Below are 10,861 nucleotides of genomic sequence, written 5' to 3'. Positions count from 1 at the left end.
GAAAAAAGGTAGAAACTGAGTCTGAAAAAGACTGTGACCTGAAAAATGTTTGGATTTGTTTGAAAAAGATTGCAACCTAAAAAAGGTTAAAATTTGTCTAAAAACGACTGCGACCTGAGATATCCTAACAAAGGTGAAGATCATGTCCGGAAAAGATTAGGCGATTACGCGACCTGAAAAAGGTAGTATCGTGCGAACTAAAAACCTTGCAATCTGAAAGGGTATCTGAAAAAGATCTATCTGAAAAAGATAGACTTGAACATAACCAATCATTTCGACTAATGGTCGATTATATTCAAGGGAACTTTATTGATTTTGTTTGCTCAATGGAATTCTTAAAAGTTTGCAGGTATGAAAGGGGATTTCATATAAATAAAAAAGTCATCATTGATCTAAGAAATGATTTACGAGTTCTGGGAACATAGAGGATATCGCTAGTATAGAAACAAGATGGAAGACGATCTAAATAAAAGTCAAATAATTACAAGTTTTAAAAACCCTAAAACCTATTAATTTGCCTTGCCTTCTTCCATCTTCTCGATCTCGTCCACCAAGACCTCCTGCAAGAAACATGTGTCTTTAGCGAACTGAAACTGATAATTTGTATGACCACAAATTTGGCTGACAAATATCAAGTTGACAGAGAATTGAGGAATACCGAATACATTCTCCGAAGTAATATCATCATTCAATTTAACTCTGCCTACATATTGAACTGAATTCTTTGAACCATCAGGTAGGTGGATGAAGTGAGGATTAGTGGGTTTGACAAATGAGTGGAATAATACAATGCTTTCACATACATGATTGATGGCCCTACTGTGAATTATCTAGCAATCCAAATCAATACAAGTAAGTTTAGCGGCATTACCTGCAAACTCCTCGTCGAATTGTGCAAAGCCTTTGCATAGCTGGTAATGGGATTTGAGGGAGTGTTTGCCTTCTGCAACAGCTTAATCAATTCATTTCCCATAGAGGTGCCCTGCATACCTTCACTTCTGACATCAACATTGGCAGCAAAAGCTCTCCCCTTCTTCCTTCGCTCATTCAGAGATTTATACCAGTCACGTATGCCATGCAATTGAAAATATGTATCTTTTCCATGTCCTAGTCTTCGACAATGTTTGCATAGAAAATTCCCTTTATCTGCAATGAACTTCTTTTTCTGCACATACTTATCATCATCTCTCTTAGTTCCTTTCATAGTCAGTTGATAGGCCACATTATTTGTACCTATCTTTGTAGATGTTTGTATTGCTCTTTGTTGTTCAACGGTGTAAAGCATAGAGAAAGCCTTTTCCACATTGGGCAGTCGATCAAGCATAAGTATCTGACTTCCTTCGTTGTTGAAGGTTTCATAAACGCTCATAAGAAATTGCATTAGTTGAGTCAATGAAGTCAGTTCATCAATTTCTTTGTTAATACCACTAGTACAATCTCCACACTTACACTTTGGCGTAGGTGCCAAACAATTGAGCTCATTCCAGAGCTTTGTCACATTTGTTAGATATGTTTTAAGACTTAAACCTTGTTGTACCATTGAAGACAATTCCCTCTGTAACTGGTAAATTAACGGCTCGTTACTCCACCCATACCTCGCCTTTATCGCGAGCCACAGTCCTCACGAAGTATTAAAATGCATGAATGATTCCACCATGTCCTTGGACATGGAATTCTAGGTCCATGATGTTACTATCAGATTAACGCGCCTCTATTGCTCAAAATTGATTGATCTAAGAGCTGGTGTTGGAAATATTCGTTTCAAAAGAGACGTATATTGCTCGTTTTCATACCAGAAAGTCTGTGCCATCCAAAGGAGAAGATGTCAATGTTAGCTGTGAATGCCCAGAAGGATGAACAAACAACATATGCTTCTCATATTGAGACGCAATTTCACAAGGTCTCTTTACTATCGTCGATGAAGCTACTTCGTCGTCCATGAAGAGAGAGGTATGCATTGTAGTGTGTATATACAGAGACCTTCACGAAAAAGGATCTGATACCATGTTAAAACTTGCAGAAGACAACAAGCACACAGAATCCATTTTCAAAGATAAATTGCAGACAAAATACCCTGTTTCTCATTCATGGAAAAATGAAAAAAATGACCGGGAGGGGTTGAATCCAGGTTAAATACAAAGAAGAGCAATTGCCTGAAACTACTGTAACAAACTAACTAACCCTCCATATTATATGGACCAATCAGGAGCCGAATAAATGATTCACATTTTGAAAGAATGGTTAGATGCCATGAAGGCTGAAATGTAGCACCCCCTTCGCTACAAGGCTATATCTACACTAAACATTATACTTATAGTAATCCCTGTGTTTACAAATATAAATGCACAAAATAATTTAATTCATATGTATACGTAACCCCAACATCATAACAAGCGTAATCAACCTACAATATCATATATGCACATCAAACACCACAAGTAGTCCATCATAAGTAATCTCCACGCTTAAGTTCTCTCTATACAACAAAATGTGATTTGTACTCTAACTGACAAAGAGGAGAAAACAGCATACTGGCCCGACCTACCTGAGTATAATGCGTAGTCCTAGTCTTCAACAGTCAGACGCCTCAAAGTCAACTCCTGAAAGAAAATGTCAGCAGAGGGATGAGACTGCCACTCAATAAGTAAATAACCAGCCCTATCTATATATGCATATTAAACACAACTCAAACAAGATAAACAAGCAGCACGCATGGAATACAATCAATTTAATTCCGACATAATCAGCTTTATTACACCACATGACTATCTCATAATATGATAACCAACCAAACTCCGTTTTTCCTAGTTTGCTTACCAGAAGGTGATATTGTGTTTTTTCCCGCCAACTCAATCTCACCGTTATATAAATTTAAGTGAACCCCCTTGACAGCCAGCTCATCAATCTCATTTCGCACATAGCTCTTTCGTATCGAACATAGTTCTTTCATTTCGCACATAGCTCTTTCATATCGCACATAGCTCTTTCATATCATATTTTCGCATTATAGGCTTTTCAACACATCAAGGGGTATTCACACAACAATTATATTCAATTTTCACCACTCCCTCATTTCCAGATATTACCATTCTTGTAAGCAACTAGTAACGTAAAACAATATATTAACATATTCTCATTTTCAGACATCCACAACACATCAAACAACAAACATAATATTTCCACGTATTTTCTCATTCCACGTACACAATATCGTCAATCAAATCAAATCATCCATCACTTATATACTTCAGATAAATTAAAATCAGCATGAACCACAAATTCATATAACAGTAAAACCACAAATACAGAAAGCATATATAGATAATACTAATTATTTACTTACCTCAATCTCACAACGTTTCTTTCTACTCAATCGCTAATTGTCAGTCCTTTCACCTCACCTCCGTATCCTATAATGAGTTATACCACATACAATTAATATATCGAGAATATCGTAATTTCTTTTAAATATAATATTAAATATTATTCGTACAATTTCTAATAATTCTTTAATATTTTATTTCTACCAAAATACAAATCTTCATTTTTTCTCTTTATTAACATACCATTTATTAAATGTAATTTTCGGAATATTTCTATGAATTTTCTATCAATTTCTCGCTATTATAATCTTTAATTGAACAATAATACATAGAATTGCATATTTGGTTAATAATTCCAATGAAATTGTATAAATTAACTATAGTAATATTCAAATCTAACGAATTTAATAATCTAATTAACCAACGATATCATTTTTATATCCGATTCTATATTTATTTAGACACTATTTTAAATAGTCAAACCCATAAAATATTCCGGTTAAATAGTATATCGCTTAGTATAAACAACATTTAATAAATGGACTAATTAAACAATATCATTATATAAATTATTATAATTTTTAAAATATAAATTCTTACCTCTGTTTTTTTTCCTTTTCGCCGAGAGAATTTCAAATTTCCAATTGTTTGTGTGTGAATTGTGTATGGGTGTGTGTGTGCAATAAAGAGAGGAGAGAGAGAGTTGAGGCGGTGGCCACTCATTCTCTCTCTCTCTTCACTTTATATATATAAATATATATATATATTATATTATTATATACATAATATTATTATTATATATAATATTTTTTTTATTAAAATTTTCTCAAAATACTCATTTCGTCCTTCCTAATTTCTTAATTAATATAATTTGTTCTCAAATATTATAACGAGCTCCAATTTAACCCGTTCAAGTTCTATTATATTCCAATTATGGCCCATAATTTATTTACCAATTAACTAAGTTTCATAAAAATTTACCAATTAATCTCTCAATTATGTATTATAATCTTTGGGGCGTCACATGAAATTACTGATTTTGGGATAACCATACCTGAGGTATTTTCAAAACAACCTTTACAACCAGAGACCAAATCTCTTCTGTCAACATGTACATTTTTGGAGAAGGATGGCAAAAAGTATGTTACATTATCACAATTGAACAATGTATTATCACAATCGAAGGACAAGGGAGACAAGGGCAAGAAGAAAGATGGGAGGAATTCAGGTTTTGTTTAAGAACTTTTTTATTTTGATTGAAACATTTTTTATTTGTAATCTCAAGATACTTGAGAAACTTGAGGAATCAGTTGTGATTGCATATGTTATGAATTAGGGGGTTTTGTGGACAGGTTGTCGTTGAAGAAATGTTGTAAATGGATGTTCATGTGTTTTGTGAAGACGGGCTATAAATTGTGGGCAGGATGTTGTAAATTGTTGATGTTAGTATGAAATGAATGTTTCTCATTAACTTGTTAAAAATGGTGCAGAAATGAATATTTTTATTTTCATTATATTGCTGAAAATTCCTTATATTGTTGAAAAGAGTGCAAAAATGGTTGAAAAGGGTGCAGAAATGTTGCTCAAAATTCCTTATATTGTTGAAAAGGGTGCAGAAATGACTGAAAATTTATTTTTATTTTTATTCTATTACTAAATTAATTAACAACTGCAATTTTAGGCTTTTAGTTTTATTCTTAAACTTCATTAACAGAATTCTTTAACAACATAACACATAAGTCACAAAAGCTTCAAATTTGAGGCTTTCAATTTTATTATCAAAACCACAAAATGCCACTACAATTCCTCAATTTTATGTTTACCCATATCTAACAGCATAATGTAAGCCCCTACAAATCTAGCAACCTAGAACGATTCATCGAACGATTCATCCGAAGACCACCGTCCGTTTACCCATTCAAAAACCGACCATCACAAACCATGATGCCACCAAGCAAACTTTAAGCCAAAATATCTTCTTCTTCAGCAGATTTGCTTCGGTTTCCATTACTTGAAGCTTCAGTTTCCATTACCACCATTCTGGTTTTCTATAAGAAATCATGAAGATAAAAAGAGGTAAATTCAGGTTGATAATTAACTATCAAGGGATTAATAGAATATTAGAATTTGATAGTTATTACATTACGAGTAGAGAGCACTTAATTGACTGAATTAAAGGTGCAAAAGTGTTTTCTAAATTTGATTGCTTGATTTTTATCAGATCAAGATGGAGAGTGAATCGAAGAGATTTACTGTATTCTCCACACCATAGGGATAATATATCTAGAATGTGCTACCAATGGGATTAGCAAATGCACCCAGATATTTCAAAAGAAAATGGATAATTTTTTTTAAAGATTATTTTGAGTTTATGTTTGTCTACATTGACGACATATTAATTGCATCTAAGAATATGAAAGATCATATTAAACATCTTGAAATATTTTTTGATACATATCGTAGAGAAGGATTAGTGCTTTTTGATAAGAAGGCTACTATCACAGTCAATAAAATTGAAATTTTAGGAATTTTTATTGACGAAACAGGTATTGAGCTGCATAGTCATACTGTGAAGAAAATCCGCAATTTTTTAGATGTACTCAAAGATAAGAAGCACTTGCGGAGCTTTAATGGAGTTGTTAATTTTGCAAAAAATCTTTATAAAAGATCTCGCAAGATACATGATTCTGACCCTTTTTGAAAGAAACAAAAGTTCAAAATGCAAGTGGGAAGAAATTGTCTCCTCCAATGGAGAAAATAATATTTATGTAATATTTCATATATCTCTTCAATAAAATTAAGGCTTCTGTTGGGTTTATTGTCCAAAATTCTATCAAGTCCTATATTGGAGTGTCTTCTACACCCTAAGGTAGGAAACGGAATAGGGTTGTGTTGTTTGTTGCTGAAGGAGCCAAGTAAATGTGAACCATCTGTTGTGGTAGTGTGGTTGGAGGAAGTCCATAAAATCGAGGACTTGGAATACTCGAAAACAAGGCGGTTGAAAAAATGTACGAATTTATGATCACTTAATTTATTCCGTAAGCATGTTGGGCCTAACTTGGAACATGTAGTAGACTATGGTTAACTTTTAGCTAGAAGGGCAAAATGATCATAAAATAGCCTGAATGACCAAAATCACGAACATTTGAAAGTTATAGGACCAAAATTGTCAACTCTAAAGTTAGAGAACCAAAATTGCCAAACCCTTATAGATACAGGACCAAAATCACAATAAACCTATATACACATTATAGGTACAAAATTCTTTCCTAAATGCATAACTAGCATGAATCTAGACATATGCCCCATTTATTTTTAAGTAAGAGAAAACCGGATGTAACACTATTTTACAATAAAGATCCGAACAGATTTTAAACTATGATCACTAATCAAACAAACCTAACTTAATTCTTGGCAACCCCTCCAAATAACCTTAAGCCCTAAACTAAAACTCAAAACACAACAAGCACTCATAACCTCATACTAGTTCATCCTGCATTCACGGCCAGGGCCCTTAGGGAACCTCCACTTATCCTTGCAATAATCATACACCATGTGTTTCTTCTGCAGCCTCTTCATCCTCGCTCGGCTCCTCCTGTCCAGCTCCATTTTCAGTACATGTCTGGTCGAGAAATCAGCGTCAGCACAAGCAGAGGCTCTTGTTTCTGGAGACCAAATGCAGCCATCCATGGAGAAATTTCTGTACCAAGCATTGAATGGGGCTAAGGTCCAGTTGGTCTTGACCAGACCGTGCTGCGTGGCCCAGTCATCAGCGTTCCACAGACTTGAGTGTACTCTCATGGCCTGGTCTTTGGGGTACGGCACCCCTATTCTTTCCAGGTTCTTGAACTCCCGTATTGGTATGTTGTCCACGTAGAAGCTGGAAACCAAGAGAAACAATGTTTATATTTTTGTTTGATTTGACTTTAGTACTTTGCGAGGAGACGAAAAGTAACTTCAAGAATAGGTAAAGTTACTATTTTAGTTCCATAAAACAGGGAGTCAACACTTTTGGCCCTCTATTTTGTGGAATTCTTAGGGAGTATTTGTAAGTGCTTTAAAAAAGCGTTTTACAGCTTCTTGCATCAAAAAAATACTTTTGAAGTGTTTGGAATACCTGTCTCTGCTTTTAAAACGGCTATTGGGTCATTTTCTTACAGTGCCTCACGGTTTATGTATGTATTTAATCCGCAGCTTACAAATACTTATATGATGGTTTTGGGATTCCAGAGAATGGTATATGTGTGGAAATCTGCAGTGGGATCAAACCATAGGAAGAACTGTTGTTCTCTGTCACCCTTGCCCTGGCTGAACACGTTTGTGTGAAGGGTGTAAGGATTACCAGTGGAATTTCCCAGGAACTCAAAGTCTATCTCATCATGGTGGTCGCCTAGTGATGAAAACTGAGACATTGATCATTACGTCAAAACATTAAGAATAAATACTAAATTAACTGCTTCTCCATCTGACATAATAGTCCTAAGTATTTCTGTAATTGTTTAAATTCCTAGTCTGATTAGTCGTAGTATGTCATGAATCTTACATAATATGTTGTGACAGTGCCTGCAGAGTCTCCAGGGATAAGCTTGATCTGCATGTCAATCTTTCCGAAGAGTAATTGTTTCCTGGACTGGAAGCCGGAGCCAGAATGTTTGTCGAGCGTAAGCTTGAGGAGCTCCCCGTCGTTGAGTATCTCAGTGTGGAATTCACCCCACGTGACGAGGACATGCTTGTAGAAAGTGGCGTTTTCGTTCTTGATAACGGTAGGTGGACTGATCAATTTTGTTTCATCGTCGACAGGACAAATGTCAGCCAATTACACTCACCAGATACTTCAACATAACAAAATTTCAGCTACATTCATATATTTTAAGTCAGTGTTTCGTTTAAGCATGCATATATATTGTCCTAAGACAGACAAGTGCAATATGTGATTGATTTAGTTTGATCTGTCCAAATCTGATCTGGACAAATATTTTTATGATGAATAACTTGTCTTATATAAATTCTATGTATATATTCTTTGAAGTACAATGTTATGACAAATACCTTACAAATGCACAAACAAAAAAGGTTAGTTAATTACCTGGGCTCCTGCGTTGTGATTTCATATTTGAGTTCTTGGTTACGTCGAGCCGTAGAGATTGTTTGGGTAACAAAGACGTCCAACTGCAATGTATTAAGACAAATTAAAACTTGAGTAACATGATTCGAGCACGTATGTAATAACATTAGATGTCACAGAAAATATTGTACCCTGAAGACAAAGATGGCTGAAAAGATGATGAAGGCCATGTAGGGGATGTAAGTCCCGGCACGAGGTTGGTGGGAACTCCTGGGTGGCATAACGATTGATTGATTCTGGGAACACAACAGAAGGAATTGTGCAGCATTGTCTTAATTTCAATGATCATCAACATGTTTCTAGTACGTATGTACCACTTATCACTACTCCTTTTCATGTTTCGTGTTTCTAATTATCAGTCCTTCCTTTTCTCAGTCACAAAGCGATGGTCGTCCTTAAGTCTTGGATATTTGTGGTTGGATCTCTTGCTATTATTTCTCTAAGTATTCTTGCCTATATTAGGTGTTGCCGATATCTCTAATAGTGTATATATATTATATAAATTGTTGTTGTTATATGCTATTATTACGAGTACTTTATATAATAATAAGGATAATTTACGACGAGCTTTACTGTGTTGCAGGTTTAAGAATTTGCATGTTTTCCCACACGGGTCAAATCACACACCAACCTGACCCCACTTGGGAACCAGAACCAAAGTCGTTTGATGACTTTGTAATACAACGTTTAGGACAATGACACGTGCACCTGTATAAGTACGGATATTTTGTCCTATAAATACTCCCAACCATTTCGGGTAATGGTACGCCAATTATTACCTTTTTACACTAGCTTACAAGGTTTAATTCTGATTTCTCGATCTCTTGAACCAACTTAATCATGGAAGAACATTTTTTTTAGGGCTACCCAGCAAGCGTATGATCTTTTTTCTTCTCAATTTTTCAATACCCGATCAAGACTACTTGTTAAGCAACCTAGATTCTAACCAAAATCAACATAATTACATATATATAACTCGTTATTGTTTAAAAAATTACAAATACATACCCCTCATATTTGATAAATTAAAATTATGTAATCTTCAACGAAGACCTAGAAATGTCCATGCACGTTGCCCTTGTCTTTTTTTTAAAATTTTGAAAAATTGTAAGAAAAAGCAAACTATGTCATTATTTCTTCTTGCCTTTCTAGTCCATCAAAAAGTTTTTGAAAATTTTAAGAAATAAATTAAATTATTTCACAATCCACGACATTTTGCCCAATTCCTTACAAAAAGTACATGAAAACTTAACAAAAATTAATGAAATTGTTGAAGGGACGTTAAAACTCATGGGCACTGACAATTTCCCAAACAACGAGAAAATGTTTATAATTATGTTAAATTTTAAAAAATTTCTCAATATATATACATATACCCTAATAGTAATTTATAATATAACATCTAAAAATGCTATATATATATATATATATATATACAGAGAGAGAGAGAGAGAGAGAGAGAGAGAGATTTGAATTTTTGTTTTTTTGGGTACTTAGTGTATGGGCATGAAGCTATATATCGTTATTTTTTCTTCAAATTATCCAACCATCAACTATCATTTCAGTCCATTCACACTACAAATTTGCCAATAGTAACTAAAACTATAATAGAAACAAATTAACTTCGACTGGAGTCTTTAGGCTGACAATATACAGATCACCAGCTGCCTAAAACATTAACACAGTCCTAAACATAGAATTAGATCGACATGCCGGACAAACAGATACATATATAGTTAAGACAATCCGACCTGCTTGTGTACAAAATTCCTGGAGCTTCTCACAGTTGGTTTATGGATTTCTTCCTCCATGATTTCTCGATTCGTATTTCTGCTTGAATTGGTGTTTACCGGAACCCGATCATGTGCTATCAAGAACTAGAATATGCAAGAATCACATGTATTATGTAGAGAATCAAAAAAATAAGTTGTAAAGTGTAAACAGATATCAGTACTTACATTTCCCAGGTAAGTATTAATGTAAGTAGACCAATTTCATATGAGATCCAACTTCTTCATCGCCATGTTCTGATCGTTCTGTCTGCACTGGTGGCCTTCCGCCAACTAGTGTGAAAGATCTTTATATCTTTGCCACTTTGGGTCGGATTGCGGCCATTGATAGGGTGCTTCCCTCTGATTAGGAAACAGAGAATCCAAATCCCATCCCTCATTTATACCTAGTCCCATAAGTTCAGGGAATTCCTCCTCCAGGCTACCCGGGTATGGAACTGGAGCAGGAGCTTGAATTTGAGGTAAAAGACGCTGGAAAGTTGGCCATGGAAATTCATGATGAACTGGAGCTGGAGCTGGAGCTTGAATTTGAGGTAGAGGACCTTCTTCTTGACCCTGGAAAGATGGCCCTGAAAATTCATAATGAACTGGAGCTGGAGCTTGAATTTGAGGTAGAGGACCTT

General features: G+C 34.8%; 2 protein-coding genes across 3 annotated transcripts; both read right to left on the bottom strand.

Annotated features, from left to right (window-relative positions):
- Window positions 1-388: 388 nt before the first annotated feature.
- LOC148788644 (uncharacterized) lies at window positions 389-3,980 on the bottom strand. Its single transcript, XM_088879133.1, has 5 exons — window positions 3,924-3,980; window positions 3,344-3,410; window positions 2,546-2,600; window positions 872-1,980; window positions 389-560 (listed from the first exon to the last, which is right to left on the bottom strand). Exons 4-5 carry the CDS (start codon window positions 1,538-1,540, stop codon window positions 510-512), a joined length of 720 nt encoding a protein of 239 aa, XP_088735259.1. The 5' UTR covers window positions 1,541-1,980; window positions 2,546-2,600; window positions 3,344-3,410; window positions 3,924-3,980; the 3' UTR covers window positions 389-509.
- Window positions 3,981-6,798: 2,818 nt separating this feature from the next.
- Window positions 6,799-8,733, bottom strand: LOC105179955 (xyloglucan endotransglucosylase protein 7-like). 2 transcript variants are annotated; one of them, XM_088878580.1, is made up of 5 exons: window positions 8,580-8,733; window positions 8,416-8,492; window positions 7,867-8,095; window positions 7,530-7,726; window positions 6,799-7,200 (listed from the first exon to the last, which is right to left on the bottom strand). In XM_088878580.1, the coding sequence occupies exons 1-5, from the start codon at window positions 8,667-8,669 to the stop codon at window positions 6,807-6,809; spliced, it is 987 nt and encodes a 328-aa protein (XP_088734706.1). In that variant the 5' UTR covers window positions 8,670-8,733; the 3' UTR covers window positions 6,799-6,806. The 2 variants fall into 2 exon arrangements, with proteins under 2 accessions (XP_088734706.1, XP_088734707.1); XM_088878581.1 differs by having other exon boundaries at window positions 6,799-7,203; window positions 7,533-7,726; window positions 8,422-8,492.
- Window positions 8,734-10,861: the final 2,128 nt, after the last annotated feature.

The sequence above is a fragment of the Sesamum indicum genome, linkage group LG3, assembly GCF_026168435.1.
Source record: "Sesamum indicum cultivar Baizhima isolate 11 linkage group LG3, ASM2616843v1, whole genome shotgun sequence".
NCBI classification, from domain to species: domain Eukaryota; kingdom Viridiplantae; phylum Streptophyta; class Magnoliopsida; order Lamiales; family Pedaliaceae; genus Sesamum; species Sesamum indicum.
This window is presented reverse-complemented; position numbering and strand designations above follow the sequence as displayed.